Raw genomic sequence first — 18,662 nt, 5'->3', positions numbered from 1 at the left:
CAATAAAACTAGTTTAATATATGTTGAATTTTCCTTTTATTTAGAACTCTGCACACATTCTCTGCAACCACATTAGCCACAAACAAAATATACCGTTTATCCCTCAAGGCGCAACAGATAAATCATTGCAAACAAAGATCAAGTCACATCGATTGGTCAAACAATGCAAAGTTAGACCTGCGTGTCGCTGAGGCTACGTTATTTCAGTAGAATGCATACTTGAACAGGCACTACATCCAGAAAGTGCTGCTTCTAAAGCAACATCGCTTACTTTTTTCACAACAAACCTGATAAAAAATGTTCAGCCAATAAATTACCATACCATGTCCAATTCATCAGAGAGACGGATCTTCCTCCTGAACCATCCAGCTGTTGGTGAGAAATAAGGTGCCACTTCTTGTCCTCAGCAGCAGCAGGGGGGTGGCGGCCGAACCGGCTGCACATTTGCACCGTCGCTAGGCCTCCTCGCTGAGTTTACAGTTGCAGAGCTCTTTGTAGATCCTCTTGCGGATTTTTGGTATGTCCTTCTGGGTAAAGTGCAGCGGTTTTGCCAGCGCCAGGCATCGGGAATACTGAGGAGGAGCAGATGTGACGTGTGAGAGTCATTCAAGACACGGAATAGAAGGTTTGAGAGGCTCCAAGGTTGGTTACCTCCAGGACAAAAACCCCACAGTCGTTTTCATTGGTCTGTTGAGGGATTTTCTGTGGAGGACAGCAAATGTTTGTGATTGGTGAAGAAAGACAGACAGACAGACAAAACTCAAAAATTTGTTAAGCAGATTACAAAACGTTTCCAGAACCACAATCAACATCAGGGCGGCTCGTAATGAGTTAAAATTTTCCATTTTAAGTGAACTATGCCATTACAGCCTGTGGCGGCATGTGTTGTCATGCTGGGGGCGTCATGCTGATGTCCTCAATGTGTTTGCGAAACATTAAACATTTACAGTGTCTGCAGGACTCTGAGGTTTCAGCACAATGATGCAACGTGACAAACAAGTCATTATCATTCATCTAGACAGCCACTCCTGTGAGTGACCACTGGCTCCACCCACTTTTTCATTCCTGTAATGCAATGCATGTTTATTACTGACGGTTCATCGCCGACTGTATCGTCGGCGGTACGCACCTCGTTGAGTGACAGGGTCCAACCGTGTTGAAAAGCCGCCTGCTTCCTCTCCCTCGCTTCTGTTGTCAAGTATTTTAGGATGTTCTACGACAAGTAGGGGGAAAAGAACAAGCTTTTTTACAAGCGATTTCTGCATTTCATGATGAATTTTGAGGACCCTCTGTTATTTTAGCAGTTTGCAATTCGTTCCTCTGTCCACTTGGTGGCAGATGTGTCCACAAATCTAGCTATTGACGATCCTCTTGCCTTAACGTCAATCCCACCACCCACCCACGACTGTGTGACTGTGTAACTTTGTCTGTTGCAAGGTGTCACAGCAGCAAGGCCACTGGAATTGGCCTGCTTGAAGAGCGCAACCCTGCTTGTGCAGAACAGCATGGACACAGAAGGGCAGAAGGGGTCCGCTTACCCTGGCCACCTTCTGCAGAGCGATGTCCTGAGAGTCGTACAGGCAGATCTTCTTCTTTGTGTTGTTGGCCGCCACCAGGCACCAGTGGACCTCCAGGTGGATGGGCACCAAAAGCAAACTCTTGGAAAACAGATCTACCTAATCGAGGCAAGAGAGCCGGGTGTCAGTCTCTTTCACTTACTGTTGCTCAATTGGCAGTTATTCAGCAGCATCAGAAACGCTGACAAAGGACTTGGTGACAGACCTGCCTCGTCCATCTCCTCACCCCATCATAACCTTTGGTTATGAGCTGCCGGTGGAAGAAGCTGTTGAGAACATGGACCTTCAAGGGAATGAAGCAAAAATGACTACAGGTCACCGACATGGAACACTGACATGATTGTATTATCGATCCCTTATTGCCTCTGGTTCTCATCATTAAAAATTGTGAATTAACCTGACCTGATTCCAAAATGGATTATATTCATTGTGTTCCTCAAAATTTGCCACACGAGATTGTTGCAAATTTATTTAAAAAAAATGAAAGACTAAGAACTCACATGTAGATCAATAATTACATAAGGCTTTGCCATAAAGCTCAAATTGAGCACAGTTGCATCCCGTATCCCCCTGATCATCCTTGAGATGTTTCTGCAGCTTAATTAGAGTCCATCTGTCATAAATTCAGTTGATTGGATATAAGTTGGAAAGGAACACACCTGTCAATATAAGGCCCCAAAATTAACATTGCATGTCAGAGTTCAAATCAAGCATGACATCTAAGGAACTGTTTATAGACCTTCAAGTCAGGATTGTCTCGAAGCCCAAATCTGGGGGAGGTTACAGAAAAAAAATCTGCTGCTTTGGAGGTCCCCATGAGACAGTGCTTTCAATCATCTGTAACTGGAAGAAGTTTCTTCCTATAGCTGGCAAGCCGTTTTAAACGGGTGATCGATGCAGGGCTCTGAGCAGGTTGTGGAATTCAAGTTTTGGAATCCAATAACGGCAGTGTTTGGTGTTTTCCAAAAGCAGCACGGCATAACTTCACATCAGGCAAATGCATTCGCCTTCTCATCTCTTTTGGCTAATTGGCTGAGACTCTTGCAATGGAAAGATGTGCAGCCCTCTTCTGTTATTGAGTGGGTGAGAGAAGTGATGATGTATTTACCAATGGAGAACTTAGTTTCCAGCACTCTATGAGAAGATATAAGACATGGACATACTTTACTGAATATGCTGAGAAGTTATCATTTACTGGGGTGAGATTTGATATAATCGCACTGACGCCTACCATCCAACCTGATGAAGCTTGAGAAGTTTTGCAAAGAAGAATGGGCGAACAAGTCATAAGGCTGTAATTACTGCAAAGGTGCAGCAACAATGTCCTGAGCAAAGGTATGCTACTTATGTACATGTGATTTCTCAGTTTTTCATTTTTAGTGAATTTGCAAGAAACTGAAAGAAATGTTGTACGATGATTAGCATTCTTCTATAACAGACACATTACTATTTTAGGTGTGATAGTCAAGTGTCTGTTAAAGAAGAAAAATCCTGATAATCTTGAACACAAACCATTTATTTGTAAAACAAAAACAAAAAAAGTTTTCCATATTGTCATTAAGCATTGACATGTGTAGAACTTTAAGGGGGAAATTAATGAAATCCACTTTAGAATAAGGCTGAAACATGAAATGTGGGAAAAGTGCTGTGAATACTTTCCAATTGTAAGAAATGATCTCCTGGGGGTTAAAATTAAAGCTCAGCAAAAGAAAAAAGTGAGATCACCTTGTGACTGGCAGCCTCCATGATCAGCTCTCCATACATGTTCATGACCTGAGGCAGAAGAGGAACACACGGATGGTTACAGTTGGCCAACACATGAACAGGGTTCCCGCTTACAAGTTCCCATCTGGACTCAGGTGACCACCTGATCGTTGAGCCAGTTCTGATCGGCCAGTGTCGACAGGTCGTCCAGCGAAAGTGTGTGTTTCTTGTACACCAGCCGAAAGGAGGGCAGCAGCTTCTGTTCGACCTGAGTGAGATATCGGGCGACTTCGTGGACGACGGCCTTTTTACTGCAGAGGAAGGAAAATGGATTGGGTTCATCCTGCAAATGAATTTGGCGCAGGCCGCCGATTAGGCGCTGCACATGTGGACGCACGTCAGGATAATGGAATCTGAGACGCACCTGTGGCTGAAATCGGTGTTAAACCTGGTCTGCAGGTGTGCCAAAACATCCCGTCGCTGCAGTGGGAAAAAACTCCCATAGAATTTGTAGAACTCACCCAGGAATTCTGGGAGAATATGAAGAGGCTGTCATCACTGAAAGATGCCATATTCAATGTTTTTCCACCAATAGTCCAGCCTCAACTTTTTTTGTTTGCCCCACTTTTATTTTAGAAATTTGTGCCAAAAAACCTCCAGTTCTGTGTTAGCAGAGAGCTAAAACTCAGCGTTTTAAAAGGCGGCTGTAAACAAAGGACTAAATATACTACCTCGTTGGGAGATCTTTAATTATTGGTGATGAGAAGAAAATTAAAGCCCTTAATTCAAAGCAGGAAAAACAGATAAGAACCCATTTCCAAAACCCACCTTGAATGCCATTTCTCAGTGAATGCAAGTCTGCATCACCATGAACTGTTTCACTCATCGTTGCCTTGACTGTGCTCACAACTGCAGCCTGCTCCCGCTTCAGAGGTGTGGAGCTCAAGTGTCCAAATGCACCACTGTCCTTGAGCCTTTGAGAAACTCCCTGTGTGGTTGGTTCTTTGGAACGTGAAGTTTTCCCCTGAGGACCAGACTCCAGCAGAGGCTCAGCAGTCTGGGAAAACACTGGACGATTTCCAATTTCTCTGTGGCGCGATACAGGAGCACACACATCCTTCACTGCAGAGTTGAGAGACATTTCTGACCGCCGGCCGCGCCTTTTTAGTGTGTCCTCTGATTCCCCTGCGGGGCACACGACAGACGACACAGCGTTGCTTTGGTCCGCTTGCGTGTGCACGTCAACCAAACACGCCCGCCTGGTTGCTTTGAACAATGCATAGCGGCATCTCTCCCTCCTCTTCCTCCACATCCACAGCTGTAGTTTACAATACAGGCGCCTCTTGGCTCGCCGTGACAGGTGAGACACGCCTTTAACGGAGGACATGGACCCCTTGATCCTCGGCAGGTGTTTGGCCCTGCGCTCATTCTTCTGTTTGCCACGCATCTATCAGGGATCGTTCAGGCAGTGGGATGAGAGGGTCTCATGTTTCGGTGTCAAAGGTCCAAGTAGCAACAGCGCCAGCTATGGACTGTAGCTTATGATGAAGTCGTAGTCATTCCAGATGGTGGTGCACCATCTCCACAGACTGTCACAGGTCCTCCTTGGTGGCTCAGGTCAGATGAGTTGGCGTGAACAGCATATGAAAAATAGACTCATTCACCTGAACAGGGTTTCTGTGGTTCTCTCGGTCATCCTCATATTTGCTTTTGGCACCAGTGGCTTTCTGAGGACTTTGGTCTTGAATGACTGCTGCAATAAAGACATAATGTCAATGTCAGGAGACCTTGATGGCTCATCTATTGACTCTCTGTGTCCAAAATGAAATTTTCAAGCATTCTATTTAAACACGACGTTGACATTGTATTCATTTTTTGCTTAACGCATAAGTTCATGTAGTTTTTACCAGGGAGGAGGACGGGGGGTATGCGATTTCTTTAAATTTTTCGTCATATCTCGTCGAGGTTGAGGAGATGGAAAACCGTAAAATGTATTAAAGACACGCAAAGATAAAAATATATATTTCAACGCGTGGTCATTGACGTCGAAGGCTGCCTTGAGAAAACACGGGCATTCGGTGTCCACCGGGATTTAGTGCGACAGACCACGCGAGATCATTTGTTTCTTATCTGGACGTTTCCAGGCGCGGACCCCCTGCGACCTCCTGCAACACCAGCTAACCAGCCGCGACCACGAAGCCCGCCTCACCGTTCCCTACTCTTTGTCACAGTCCAACTTACTCGGGTCAGATTGCGGTCATCTCTGACGGCTGTGAGCGTGTCTGCCTCACGTGTTTGTGTTTCATTCCGCAACACGGTGCCTTCAGGAGTGGCGACGGGAACTGTTCCATCCACGCTTGGTGTCGCGGCAGAAACACGTCACGGTTTTTTTTTTTTTCTTTCTTCCTTTGTGCCCGTGTATTCTTACCGTTACGGGACAAAGCAGGGCGTGTAGGGGCCACGGTGCTGAAACGAGGACAAAGAAGGAGATGAAGAAGCGGAGGAGGGGAAAATAGGAAATTGAGAGGATCGTTTAGAAGACGATCTGCTATCAGATAGATAGATAGATAGATAGATAGATAGATATTCTACTAAAGCAATACTTTGGTTGTGGACAAAATAGTGTTTCATTGTTGTCTTGTTGCTCTACACTAGCACTGTTTATTGTACTTTTTATTTGGTTAAACAGAATTGAATGACAGACAGATTTCAGGTCCCTGAGAACTTAACTATTTCACGTTAAATACAAACTGACAAAGAAAACCTATTAGAGTGAGGATCTGAACTTGACGGCTTCGTGGAGGACTGTCCGTTTACTTTACATTTATCTAATCAGCAGAGCCTATCAGTGTCCTACGTCTGTATCCGGTCCTGACCTGGGCACACACCAGCATATTGTGCAGATGAATCATCCCAGAGCAAATACGTGGGCGAAAGCAAAGAGTGTCCCTGTCCCTCGACTATGTCCCCCCCGTGGGCACATGTCCTCATTACTGGAGTGTCATTGAGCAAGTGGTTGGCTCCCTGCTGCTCCTGAGGCCCTGCAGCTGGGGCCCAATGCTCACTCTGACCTCTCTGGATGGGGACAGCTGCTCACACACCACCTTGGTATTTTGATTAGCTGTACAGAGTGATCATTCAAGAAAGTGCCACGCAAAACAAAATCACACGTTTAGCAGGCTTCTTCCTCAAGCTCAATAAGCAAGTAACACACCCACACTCATTGATTTGCCCTGTTGGCACTCGTCCCGTTCCAGACTTTGTCAGATTGCATTTGTTTTGGACAACATCCTAAAAGCTGAGTTCAGCCCACATGTGACACAGGAGTCAGGAGGGGTGATCGCCATGTTTGCCTTGGCTTCACTGTCCTGTTTGAAGTGCAAGATATATAAACTTGCGGCTGCACAAGCTCTGTCTCTCCCCCCGCTGCTGTCCACTATCATCTACTTGTATCTCCAGCAGACATGAATCGACTGAGCTACGTCGTTGTCCTGGTTCTTCTGGCAGGGTCATGGGCTCAGATGAACATGCAACGAACCATGTGCGACTCCTCGGAGTCCGAGGAGGCTGCCCTGGCGGCTCTGGATTACCTTAACGGCCAGCACACACATGGTTACAAGTACGCGCTCAACAGGATCGAGGATGTCAAGATCGTCTCCAGGGTGAGTCAGGAGGTTGAAAATGACCCTGTGACAAGATGCCCATCACCACTCCTGTCGGCCCTGTAAACTGCATCATCACAGGGTTTGCAAGATAAAAATGACAAGCTGGCATCTAGATGGAAAATAAAAATACATTTGAAAGGAAGAAAGAAAGGACGTATAAGTCGTGTAAAACTCGTCATTTGAAAACTGACTGAATGTTCTGACATTTGCATGTGACCATAAGACCTATGAAGACAAACTTATTTCTCTGTCCTTGCAGCATAATTGTAACTCATTTTATAGAACTTTTTTTTTTTTTTTTAACTTTTTTTTTTTAGGCTGATGGAAACAGCACCTATGTTCTGGAAATTGACCTGCTGGAGACAGACTGCCATGTGTTGGACCCAACACCAGTGGCAAACTGCACTGTCAGACCTAAAATATTGACGGTAAGAGAGAATAACAAAGAAAAAAAACCTGCTTGCAACTACAAATAACTGCCTGAATTTACACATGAATAACAAGAATAGAAATAATGCATTTGTTTGTATTATTGTACAATTCTGTCTCCAATCAGGCCGTAGAGGGAGACTGTGATGTGGTGCTAGACAAAGTCGCTGGAGTTCTGACTGTCACCGCATTTAAGTGCAACACAGAAGGTAATTCTTTTTTTTTTTTTTTACTTTGCAGCGTATGAGCGGACACACTATTGTGCTACTTGTGCCTCAACCTGCCCACCTCTCTCTCTCTTTGACAATATGTAGAGTCCACAGAGGACATGTGCGTCGGCTGTCACACCCTCCTTCCCTTAAACTACACATTAGCCCTGGACTTTGTCCACGCTTCTCTGGCCACCTTCAATAACAATACCAAGAACCTAACATTCACTGTTCTGGAGATTGGAAGGATGACATCCCAGGTTAAATGAAAAGTGCAAGCCCTAGTCAGATTATGGCCCTATTCCTTTTTATTTGTTCCAATGTTAACATATGTTCTTTTTTCAGATTGTGTCTGGCGGGCCAATGTATTATGCAGAATATGTTGTGGTGGAAGCTAACTGCACCGAGGATTATTGCACACCCCTGAATGACACATTGGCTGTAAGTTCAAAAAGGCTGTTTCACTTTGCCCATGAGAAGTGTGTGTCTTATGTTCCTCTCAATTAAGCGAAACATCTGAAGGAAATGTTAAGCGTTTGCTCTGATAGACAAAAACCAGGCCAAAATTAAACTCAAGAGGATGCGGTTTTGTTTTTGTTTTTTAGGCCCGTGGCTTTTGCACTGCGAGAGGTGGAAGTGTTGACCACACCGTGGATTGCAAGATGTTCCCCACTCTGGTAAAACACCGGTTTCCACTGTGAAGTTGAACAATAAGATCTACCTTCATGACAGCACAATATGCGTTTACCTTTTTCCAAAAGCCTGTCCTAGACGCCAACAGCACTGCAGCTCTTCTGCCGCCACCAGCAGCCCATGTGCACCTGCACAGCCTGTTGCACAAACATGGCCTGAAACACCACAGACTGACCCATTTCCATAACCCCCACATGAGCAGCCTCCTGTCCGCAGAATCAGCTGAGTCAGTCGAAGCTGTACCCGTGACACCTACAGTAACAGTGGCTGCCACTGTGCCTGGAGCCGATGCCTCCCCAGTTGCTGACAGTGAATCTGCCATGGAGACGTCGGCCAGTGATGAGGTTCCCCTTGTTGTGAAGAGAGATGTGGCCGCCGCGCAAGCAGTGTCGACAGAACCAATTGCTCTTATCCAGTTGTGCCCAGGAAGGGTGCGATTTTTCTAAGTGTTAACATCCCACAGGAAATAAGTGCCACTACCCAACTTTTGTTAGATGAATCTGCAGCTAACTGTAGTGAACATGTTCTGTGATAGCTAAAACTAGAAATAATTTGTAGTCAAATTACAAGGGAGCATGAATTGTTGCAAAAAATGTAATGCAAAGATTGACATTTAAATAAATATTTAAAACCATCCAGTTTCTTTGCAAAAATGAAACTTTAGAATTCTAACATCTACCTCAGGTTGCTACAGAAAAATACCCCTCAAAAGGCTTCACACGCTTACATTTCACCTAGACAAAACTGGGAAATATCTCACACCAGCCCATCAAGTCACTGAAAGTGAAAACGTATGAAAAGGTTACTGAGAACCAACCGCTCTCTGCAGTATGAAAAGATCATTTTATAAACTTCTCTGCAGCTGTGTAAACACTGCTCATAACTAAACCAATACAAAAATAGGCTGCCTGGTAAACAAATTGAGGCTAGACAGTACTCCCTGAATGATGCCAAGATTGCATATAGGAATAAATAAACTTAATCCCCCCCCCCCCTTTTTTCAATTCTTACTTTTAAAAGCATCTAATCAATGGGAAAATTGAAATTTTCAGCAGAAAAGGAATTTCGCAAGATACCCTTTTTTGAGGGTGGGGTGCCACCAGTTGCTTTTTTTTCAGAAATCTAGTCAATTCCCATGTCAAACAGCTCAGTTAGAAAAAAAAAAAAAGACTCCAAATTCCCCTTTACAGAAACAAAGGCCAATAATTGTAAATTAAAGTCTGGATAGATGGGTAGGTCTGAAAGCACTAGTTAATACTAAAGCAAAAATAAACACCACTAGGTCAAAAAACAAGATAAGGCCCTGCTTTGCAAGTTTGTTTCCACATACTAAAATGAACCATTTTGGTCGAAAGCACAGCAGTACAGTGGTTTCAATCATTTATTGTTGTGGTTGAAGACAATTTCCAGCAGTTTCATTCCTGCAAGAAACACACATTAGTAGGAACGTCTCAAATTTCCCCTTCTGCCTTAAAAAAAAAAAAATTCTTACCATTTTCCTAGAAGGAGCAGAATCCAATGCTTTCAGAAACCCTTTGGCAGTGGTTGAAAGGATACTGTGCGTTGCCCAGAGTCACGTTGCGCTTGGCCCGCAGGTTCAGGTTGTCGTGGCCCTGAGACGGAGCTTTGTGGGGCATACTGAACCACTTGCTGAAAATACCTTCCATGTGGACGTGAAGTCTGGTCAGGTACGTTTGAGTAAAGCGGCTGTGGAGAATTCACAGGTGGTGATAAATAAAGACTTGGATTCATCGCGTACTGGGGAATCAGAATTCTGCTCAACTGTGGCCTAGACGCCTCTGAGGGAGCCTGGTTGTGAACATTTCGCAGAGGGTCAAAGTTCTGCCCGCGAAACAGTTGTCTCAAAGCATGAGCATCTACATAGCGTAGCGCTTCTTGCCCAAGATGTGAAGGCTGGATTCGAGCGGGCTTGTCGTGATTTGACGTTTGTGACGCAATTAACCAATAAAACGGATTATAACGATCTGTGAAACCGGGTGCAGGATTTGGCTGTTCAGTTTGAGTGGCAGGACTGCCCCCTGGTGGTTGTGTCTGCTCTCCATTTCTTGCGGGAGAGGCTTGGGGCTGAACAGGTGGGGATGCTACTTGAGCGAGAGATGGCAGCCCTGTATAGATGAACGGTGCGTTTCCAGGCCAAGCAGGAACAATGTGATGGTGATGCTCATGAAAAGCAAGTTGGAAACAACAATTGCCAGATCCAGATGAGCAAGACTGAGCGCAATACACAGGCCGCATGGATGAGGAGTCTTGGGCAACACCACCGTTTTGCTGCATCGTGGGAGGTGGATCAGAAACCGGACCGGGAAGTGGCTGTTGGTTGACAAGCGGAAGCAGAACCGCCTGGGCTTGTTGAAAGAGCGGTGCAAAGGGAGCAGGCTCAGAGTGTGAAGGGTTTTGGGAATCAGTTGGTCTAGTCAGGGAATCAACGTGTGGGTAGAGGAGGTACTGCTGCTGGTAGGACTGCCCAGACGGCACATTGCGCTGCACGGAGTCTCGGGGTGCCACAGGTGTTTTCTGAGAGACTAGGTTTACTGGCTGGGTGGGTGGCATGAACTCTCTGTACACCTCCACCTGATGAAAGCCACCTTGAGTGTGGGGGTTAACTGACTGGTAGCCTTGGCGCCAAGCCTGCTCCGCGTATTGTTGCGCAGGTGTTCCTGGCAACATTCCTTCAGGAGTTGATAGTCCACGATCTACTTGGAGATATCCAGAGGAGAGTGCTGGTTGACAGGGCTGTAGAAGCAGAGGGGGTTTAAAGAGTCATTAAATCATTTTTTTCTTCTTCAAATAGAGGTTTCATAGTCTAGCCTCTGAAGCAGCTCCCCAATCCTGTTTAGTCATTACACAGTAGTACTAAAGTGCTCACCCCATCCCAGTTTTGACAGCTAGTGGGATGATAATTCAGCTGCTTCGGTACTGGACATGAAATGTTAGCTTCCATAGTTCCTCCCCGCAATTCCAGGATGTACTTTTCATCCTAAAAGTACAAACAAAAGTGTGTCATTTCCTCGGGTACAATTGGAACAGACTGAATCTACTGCCATACCTCTTTTTTCAGGCAATGATCGTAGGGCACGGTGACGTTCACAACTTTATCAACTTCAGTTAAACCAAACCGACACGTCTTTACCACAGTGTGCAGTGGCTCCCAGAGAGCCGACACTGTGAGATGATTAAAGAACGAAGGTCAAGACTCCATTTGTTTAAGACAAATCATATGCAATCCTGCACTTTACATACTTCAGGCTAATTTACATTCAAAGTTGTTCTCAAAGAGTTCTTTTACAGTTTAAGGGATGGGCACACAGGATCATATTTAAAAAAAATATAATAGTCAAGCCTTACTTTTAACTTGGATTTCAGAACTAGACAATCCCCAGTTTAGGTTTATTTCAATTTTCTCAGGATGACAGGTGAATGTTTGTGTGTTAGCTGAGGGCGGCCTCATCATTGGACACGACATCTTCACTGGTAGCCCCGACAAGCGTAGAGGAAGAACATAACAGTCCTCCTGCAATGCAGCAGAAAAGCAAAAACGTACTGGTATGCAAGTGCTACTTTCCATACAAAGTATTGAGGGTTGGTCCTACCTCAACAGCAACAAAGCAACCATCATAAGGTGCAACCAAGACTAAATCCCTCTGCATGGCTTTAATGGTGTAACCACAGCTTGATGGCAACGTTGACAGAGGCAGCGGGGACAATCGCTTTCCTGTTGAACAGTTTTAATTGGCAGATTAAGAAAGAGAAAAAGCAGAATCTTAAAGAAAGGTGAATACTTACCCCTCTCCACAGACAACAGCATTCGTGGGGTATCTTGGATGTTGAGCCTCATGGAGTTTGCTGTACATTCAACCTTTGGTTCCATGGTTAGAATTTGTTGAGCAACTGCATTATTCATCCTCACAGTGTCGAAACTCTCTTCATAGTTCTTTGCAAATATACCTTTTAGAGATTAAACATGTTGCACAAGAAACAACTGCTGTTGAGTAGACATTTTAAACAGCAATTAACATGCCAAGAACTTATGTTCTATTTTGCATAATTTACAGCACATTTCCTTAAAGAAAGAAAAGAAAACATGTTCATACCCATGTCCGCTTGATAATCCGTGTCACTGTCCAGCAAACTCTCTGGGTCAGTGGATTCTTGTTGAGAGCTTTCCAAGATTAAAAGCTTCCCATACCACATCCGATCAGACCGACTATGGTTCAGTGTCAAGTTTTGCTTGAATGTATCCAAAGCTTTAAGCTTTGGCAGTCTCGCACAATGATAGCCAGCAATCAAAAGAAGTCCTAAACATAAACCCTTACTGGCCCCGCTGCACGCCATCGAACCGAAGACAGAGAAGAGCATCGGCGGAGGGCCTCACAGAACGCTTTAACTGCAAAACTCCTCTGTGCCGGCCGTCTCTTAAGACTTGGCACGAGGTCTGGAGACTAATTGAGCATTGTGAAACACCTGGGCACCAGGGCAGTCGCCAATTGTCCAAATGCACTGTGGCTAATTAGTTTCTATTGCCACAACCTATTATGGACTTTGCCATATCATGCAGCAGAAATATGACATTTAATGGAGGTCAAGCTTGTTGAAAAAAGTTGTGATAAGTTTGATAAGAAGGGCAGAATTTAAAAGTGATTGCACTTTTGCATCGTTTCTTCAAGGTCCCTAGTGCTTAATCCAGTTCTCTATTTATGGATATACCAGCTATGTGTCATCAGCCATAATCAGACAATATTTCTATTCAGGGGAAATGCTATGTATGTCCAGGTGACAATTAAAAATATAAATGTATTCAAATGTGTGACACTTCTCCGAGCACTCAAAGCACTCTCTACATTTGCACTTTCTGCTGGTGGTGGTAAACTACATGTACAGCCATGGCAACTGGCACACACTGATTGGGATTGACATAGGGACTGGATTATGACAAAAACAAACCTGATCTCAAGTTATTGACTTATTTGGAATATCACAGGCACTACATTTGTTGAATAAGCACTCAAGACACGTGACATGCTTATCCAGGAAAGAAAAAACTGGTTAGAACTTTATTTTGAGCTGCCCATAAACAAAAGCAGTCTCATCCATCATTGTGGCATTTGAAAGAACATGTTTTTATGGCAGAATTTCAAACTTGAGGGAGAAAAAGACAAAATACCACTAGGTTGCTTTTCTCTTCTTTAATTCTGTACATATCCAACAAAGTCTGGAGATTACAGATGCCAAAAAATTCCTTTTGGAGAGTGCCATTGATAGTTACTTCTTGCCGGGGCAGCAGTTAAAAAACCAACTTATTAAGTAGCAACAGATCAGATCAATTTTATGGCACAGAATACACATTACTTTCAAAAAATGTTCACAAGACAAATTACAAATGTTCTTATTCCAACCAACACCATTTTCATTGTTAAGTGTACAGAACATCTTTTTTTTCCTCTTTAAATATACTTCTACGGACCATACTATGACAATTTGTGAATACACTTGATGACTAGAGCACAAGGCAAATTACACCAAGATGTTGAGTTCAACATCCCAACTTCACTGTCCAAAGTGTATTCATACTGTTGTAAAACGACACTGCAGTGGGCACTGCTTGATGGGTATGAAGTTAGCAAAAGAATTAGTGAGTCAATGTTTGCATGGCATTGAAAGTCAAGGAAGCGGTTAAATCTGTAGTCATGAGGTCGTCTATGATACACAGATGACAGTTGACGTGATCGGCAGACTAAACTCTCACTCTCATTCTCTGGTGACAAAATGCCCAAAATGAGAGATTGGGGGGGGGGGGGGCTGACAATAAACAAAAATTGCTAAAGACTTTAAAAAAAAAAAAAAAAAAAATACAAATACAAATACAAATAAAAAAAAGATTGACATTTTAGTAAAAGCTGATTGATGTATTAAGTGGCAGAACGCCGACTGCCGAACTCCCAGATGTGGTAAAATATCACAATCAACTCAGCAATGCCAGCCTTACACCATACTCATTAAAACAGCTCAACACTGTCAACTTTTTAAACCACATAAAGCTACAACAGCAAAAAGCAGGTTATGGCGGGGTGGGCAGGGACAGAGGTGCACAGCATAGGGCCTTGTCAGTGAATAAACTCTGAATTTCGTTGATGGAGACTTGTAGACTGAGGCAGACGAGAAGATGGTTTTGGCTGGAATATTACAAAGGGACAGATAAAGAGAGAGATAAAACGCATGCAACTTTTAAAAATGCCCACATGCTGATGGGAGAAGGGAAAGAAACATATTTTAATAATAACAATGCTCACAAAGCATAACTATGCAAACTGTCACCACTATTACATGTGTACTTCCCTTGGATTAACAGTAGCCGGTTTCCAAGTCAAGAGGGAGGCAACTCCAAATGGATGTTACACTTTTATTTGCATTCCTTTATTAATAACACTTCCATGAACATGTGAATGCCGCAGTGCAAAAAACATGAGAAGTACAATGTTAAAGTGGGGAGGGTTTCTCTAACAAAGGGGAAATCAAGAGGAAAAGTGTAATTTGAAGAGTTGAGAAAGCTGCTGTATAAAAGTCGACTTGGGGAGGAAGTAATATCGTTTGCCATCTTATCCTGGGAGTAGTGTCAACACAATGCGATGAGTGGGAGTGCGCTGCTATGCTGATGGATGGGTGGGGAGGTTGCTTTAATATCCAGCCTTCTTCAGGTAGTCAGCCATTGAAAATGCTTTCTTGTTAAGATTTCCACCATGGACCGCCTCCTTCCCCATGACTAAAACCAATACTGGAGCACACACAGAGGGGAAAAAAGAGGAATGAACAAAAATTGAAGAGTCTCCCTCCCTCCCTTCCCCCGCCACCACAATGGCACAAGGGCAGGTGGAGGGGGCAACGGTGACACAGTATCTTACCACACTCTTCATTGCAATTAAAATTTTCATTTTGACAGCTTGCAGAAGAAATGTTAACAGCAATATTTCTTTTTCTTCTTTTTGTCCCACTTTTTTGTTCCCCTTTTAATTTTCTAGAAGAGCTCGTGAAACATTAAAACCCTGAATCTCTCAAGTATTTTGCCATTGAGTAAGCCTTCTTATTCAATCCGCCTCCGTGGACCCCTTCTTTGCCCATTACAAGAACCAAAACTGTAAGAGAAAAAAGGAAAAGATAGAAAGGGACGGTTAAGAAACTGAAAAGAGGGGGAGGTTTAATAGAAATGCAAACGCCAGAAGAATCAAAGGTGACGCACACAGCCACCCACTGACACTCTATGTAATTCATGAATTTAATACTGAATTTCCTCTTTTATAGTACATTATTATATATTACATTATTGTATATTGGAATTCAGGTATTCCAACAGTCACTATTTCAAAGGCAGAATTTAAAGACCCAAGACTCCGAGTGAGGAAACACCTCTGCTGCTTCTCTTTTTCACTTGATAAAGGATTCAGGAAGCAAATCACTGATAAGTGCCTCCGACGCTTCGTCTTTATTCGTAATTGTTTGGACGTTTATATTTTAATGTTTCTCTTGTAATTGTTTTTTTTAATCTATTGTTCTTCACTATGTTGTATGCTGCTGCCATTCTTGGCCAGGTCATACTTATGAAAGAGGTCATGATGTCAACGTATCTCATTAAATAAAGATAAAGAATAAAGTTAAAGACTGAGCAGGTGTTCCAGAAAGAGGGGCAACGACCAATACAGTCGTCCCTCCAAGTGTTTGCAGTGTGACTAAAATTTAGAGAGTTTTGTCCTTTGGACTTTCCCCATGCACAACATAACAAGTGGGAAGTAGTTGGGAAAGTTGGACAGAAAAGAGAGCAGGAGGGGAGGATGAAATGATTTTTTTTTTTTTTTTTTTAAGGGGGGTGGGGGGGGGGGTGTTGTTGGGCACTGAGGACCACAAAGGCAAATGGAGCAGGCAAACCCTGGTTTCACAAACATGTTCCATATAAATTCAGAGACTTGTGTAATTTCTTTTCATTATGCAACTTGTTTAACATACACAAGGTGTCACTTTGCCTGGTAAGATGTCGAATCTTCAAACAAATCACAGTAAATTACAACACACCACGTTCCATGGTCTGTCAACCTTCCCTTCATTGATTAAAATGCTGGCCAAAATTTGTACGGTAAAAGCATCCGTGAAGCAGATTTAGCATATTAATATCATTACCATGACAGCATATCATAAAGTTTTTACTCACAATACAATATATCTCTGGTCAATTACCAACGCAGAGGTCATTTTCATTTCCATTTCACGAACACTCGTTACCTTTTCCAGCTTTCCCCACAGAAACGTTGTATGTCGGTTCTCCTCCTTGGCTCTTCGTCCTTATGTCCATCGTGAAATCGCTGTCATCCAGGAGGCTGTCTCTCAGCACCGAACACTTCTTGGAGCCCAGAGTGAGACCGCTGGTGTAAAATGACTCCCTGTCTTTACCGACCAGCACATCAATTTCTTGGGACTGAGGGGGGGAGAGAGAAAAGACACGCGGGCACGCACGAATGGTCTCGTCATTCAGATTTAATAATACTAAACCTGTTCGAGATTCAGGCATTTGAATTATCCCGAGAATGGTTTGACAATTAAAAATAAAGTCAAATGCACTTAGTGTGAAAGACAAACGCATTTTTGTTCGTAGTTAGGCATTAAACAGCAATTTAACACCCGCAATTCTATTGATCCAGTCTTGTTTTCACATTGCAGGCCTTGTTTGCAGTGAATAGATGCGAAGTGACGTTTGTACAACGGGTTCATCGTATTCCGTCTTCCCATCAATTTGGGGGAAGGGGGGCAAAAACAAACCTCGACCCAAACGGGCAGGGTTCGATGATTTAATAAAGTGCCAGTCTGAGTTGCCCCCCTGTCTCTGACCACAGGCAGCCGACAAAGCAGCAGCCGCGGCAATGGCAGCAGCTACAGCAGCATAGCGGTGGCAAGTCCAAGCCGCCTCACACACAAAAGCACGCTCGTTTCACAGGCAGACGCCCCGTCTACGAGAGCGCCACGGTTCATTCAGACAGAGGCTCTGCCGCTTTCAAGCGTTTCCCACTTAACGTTAAAATAAAATACCCCCCAATAGTTCGGGCCTATTGAAAGAAACCGTCCACACGAGGTCTCTGTAATCCCGCAGCGTGCCCCGCCGCCCCACGGCTGCGGGAGAAGCCGACAGGCCAGCCCCGATGCGGCGCCTGCGAGCTAGCTGCCTAATGCTAGCACCGGGAACCGTTAGTCAGCTAGCGGCTCGGGAGGCGGCGGGCGAGCCGCTACTCATCCTGCCGAGCGGCTGCGTGGGCGACGCACAAAAACAAACAAGACATGCGAAGAGCCCCAATATTTTCACGCGCACCACCCTTACATACGTCTCCTTACCGTGATATTGTTAAAAGTGCCGCCGGCGTGCGCTGCCCAGACATATTTGGCGTCCATGTACCCAACAATGGCGCTATCCTGACAGCTGCCATCGGCCATCAGGTTTTCCACGTAGCTTTGCCAAGACATGCTCAAGAAATTGATGCTAGGTGACTCGAGTTTGTTTTTTGTTTTTGTTTTTGTTTTGTTTTTTAAAGGGAGGGAATAGGGTTGTAAAAAAACAAAAATAAAAGACGATAATCCCTTAATCTTCGGAGTTGAATGGACCGGCGAGCGAGAGCCAAACGGGCAGAGGCGGCGACGGGCGAGTTCGAAATCCTGGATCCGAGCCGCACTCCGACGTCGAGCAGCGCCAAGGCTGGGGCAGCAGCGCAGAGCCAGAGGAGTGAGGCAGCGGCTGGGTGTAGTCCCGATCAGATCACTCCGCACAATAAGCACCCCGCCGCCTTTATTGTATATGGACATTATATGGGCGGACGGACAGACTAAAGCAACAATCTGGATTGTTTTTTTTTTTGTTTTTTTCCTCCCCTGCCCAGAATCGCGAAGTTTAAACGAAAAGACAATGTGGTGAGAAATGTGTTAGGCACATTTCAGGAGTATTTAAACCTAGAACTTGTTACTGGCCGGACATGTCATAGTAAAATTCCCTGAAGAGATTTTATTTTCACCTTGGTTTAAAAGAGCTTACGCGCTTGAATATTAACCTCTCATTCCGTAATAGCCCGTGTACCCATCTGTTCAGGGTTTTTTTTTTTGTTTTTTGTTTTTAATTTTTTAAATTATTATTATTATTATTATTATTATTATTATTATTATTATTATTATTATTATTATTATTATTATTTAAAGAAATGGACTTCAGCGATCTTTGTTCCACTGAGTTTGAGCTTTAATGATTCCTGAGCTGTGGAAGCCGCTTGGGTCTTTGATGTGAAGTCTGCTAAATCATCTAGAATCTCTCATAGTACTTTGATTTGTCAGGTACTGTGCAAATC

At 44.0% G+C, this 18,662-nt stretch overlaps 4 protein-coding genes across 9 annotated transcripts; 1 reads left to right on the top strand and 3 right to left on the bottom strand.

The window, feature by feature from the left end:
* Window positions 1-12: 12 nt before the first annotated feature.
* On the bottom strand, window positions 13-5,727 carry LOC142884874 (sentrin-specific protease 5-like). Of its 5 annotated transcripts, none has more exons than XM_076020835.1 (10): window positions 5,573-5,727; window positions 4,110-5,034; window positions 3,706-3,811; window positions 3,445-3,592; window positions 3,303-3,350; window positions 1,783-1,860; window positions 1,539-1,676; window positions 1,130-1,213; window positions 652-702; window positions 13-572 (listed from the first exon to the last, which is right to left on the bottom strand). In XM_076020835.1, the coding sequence occupies exons 2-10, from the start codon at window positions 4,726-4,728 to the stop codon at window positions 456-458; spliced, it is 1,389 nt and encodes a 462-aa protein (XP_075876950.1). In that variant the 5' UTR covers window positions 4,729-5,034; window positions 5,573-5,727; the 3' UTR covers window positions 13-455. The 5 variants fall into 5 exon arrangements, 4 of the variants coding, with proteins under 4 accessions (XP_075876950.1, XP_075876948.1, XP_075876951.1 ...); XM_076020833.1 differs by having other exon boundaries at window positions 5,523-5,704; XM_076020836.1 differs by having other exon boundaries at window positions 4,110-5,031; window positions 5,523-5,704.
* Window positions 5,728-6,692: 965 nt separating this feature from the next.
* LOC142884882 (alpha-2-HS-glycoprotein-like) lies at window positions 6,693-8,912 on the top strand. Its single transcript, XM_076020852.1, has 7 exons — window positions 6,693-6,943; window positions 7,264-7,374; window positions 7,503-7,584; window positions 7,690-7,844; window positions 7,930-8,025; window positions 8,190-8,261; window positions 8,346-8,912. Exons 1-7 carry the CDS (start codon window positions 6,746-6,748, stop codon window positions 8,721-8,723), a joined length of 1,092 nt encoding a protein of 363 aa, XP_075876967.1. The 5' UTR covers window positions 6,693-6,745; the 3' UTR covers window positions 8,724-8,912.
* A 730-nt stretch (window positions 8,913-9,642) lies between these two features.
* On the bottom strand, window positions 9,643-13,001 carry LOC142884866 (uncharacterized). The gene is made up of 8 exons (XM_076020819.1): window positions 12,390-13,001; window positions 12,082-12,243; window positions 11,889-12,010; window positions 11,644-11,809; window positions 11,345-11,460; window positions 11,165-11,275; window positions 9,770-11,031; window positions 9,643-9,698 (listed from the first exon to the last, which is right to left on the bottom strand). Exons 1-7 carry the CDS (start codon window positions 12,652-12,654, stop codon window positions 9,802-9,804), a joined length of 2,172 nt encoding a protein of 723 aa, XP_075876934.1. The 5' UTR covers window positions 12,655-13,001; the 3' UTR covers window positions 9,643-9,698; window positions 9,770-9,801.
* A 465-nt stretch (window positions 13,002-13,466) lies between these two features.
* On the bottom strand, window positions 13,467-18,089 carry LOC142884888 (profilin-2-like). 2 transcript variants are annotated; one of them, XM_076020862.1, is made up of 3 exons: window positions 17,665-18,089; window positions 16,564-16,756; window positions 13,467-15,425 (listed from the first exon to the last, which is right to left on the bottom strand). In XM_076020862.1, the coding sequence occupies exons 1-3, from the start codon at window positions 17,791-17,793 to the stop codon at window positions 15,328-15,330; spliced, it is 420 nt and encodes a 139-aa protein (XP_075876977.1). In that variant the 5' UTR covers window positions 17,794-18,089; the 3' UTR covers window positions 13,467-15,327. The 2 variants fall into 2 exon arrangements, with proteins under 2 accessions (XP_075876977.1, XP_075876978.1); XM_076020863.1 differs by having other exon boundaries at window positions 13,467-15,067.
* Between the last annotated feature and the right edge of the window lie 573 nt (window positions 18,090-18,662).

Source organism: Nelusetta ayraudi, unplaced genomic scaffold, assembly GCF_046127955.1.
Source record: "Nelusetta ayraudi isolate G7.1 ecotype Tasmania unplaced genomic scaffold, CSIRO-AGI_Nayr_v1 ptg000011l, whole genome shotgun sequence".
Lineage (NCBI taxonomy): Eukaryota > Metazoa > Chordata > Actinopteri > Tetraodontiformes > Monacanthidae > Nelusetta > Nelusetta ayraudi.
The sequence above is the reverse complement of the archived record's forward strand: the minus strand, read 5'-3'. Positions and strand labels throughout refer to the sequence as shown.

Bases quoted from the DNA above. Each gene is read 5' to 3' on its own strand.
- LOC142884888 (XM_076020862.1), bottom strand. From the start codon at position 17,793: ATGTCTTGGCAAAGCTACGTGGAAAACCTGATGGCCGATGGCAGCTGT. The intron at 16,757-17,664 runs GTAAGGAGACGT...TCCCCCCCTCAG, and splicing joins GCACTTTTAACAATATCACG to TCCCAAGAAATTGATGTGCT. The intron at 15,426-16,563 runs GTAACGAGTGTT...TTTCTCTTACAG, and splicing joins TGTGGGGAAAGCTGGAAAAG to TTTTGGTTCTTGTAATGGGC.
- LOC142884866 (XM_076020819.1), bottom strand. From the start codon at position 12,654: ATGCTCTTCTCTGTCTTCGGTTCGATGGCGTGCAGCGGGGCCAGTAAG. The intron at 12,244-12,389 runs GTATGAACATGT...AATCTCTAAAAG, and splicing joins GGATTATCAAGCGGACATGG to GTATATTTGCAAAGAACTAT. The intron at 11,461-11,643 runs GTAAGGCTTGAC...ATCATCTCACAG, and splicing joins TTCTGAAATCCAAGTTAAAA to TGTCGGCTCTCTGGGAGCCA.
- LOC142884882 (XM_076020852.1), top strand. From the start codon at position 6,746: ATGAATCGACTGAGCTACGTCGTTGTCCTGGTTCTTCTGGCAGGGTCA. The intron at 7,585-7,689 runs GTAATTCTTTTT...GACAATATGTAG, and splicing joins ATTTAAGTGCAACACAGAAG to AGTCCACAGAGGACATGTGC. The intron at 8,026-8,189 runs GTAAGTTCAAAA...TTTGTTTTTTAG, and splicing joins CCCTGAATGACACATTGGCT to GCCCGTGGCTTTTGCACTGC.
- LOC142884874 (XM_076020835.1), bottom strand. From the start codon at position 4,728: ATGCGTGGCAAACAGAAGAATGAGCGCAGGGCCAAACACCTGCCGAGG. The intron at 3,812-4,109 runs GTGGGTTTTGGA...ATATTCTCCCAG, and splicing joins ACTGAGAAATGGCATTCAAG to AATTCCTGGGTGAGTTCTAC. The intron at 703-1,129 runs GTGCGTACCGCC...TGTCCTCCACAG, and splicing joins GGACCCTGTCACTCAACGAG to AAAATCCCTCAACAGACCAA.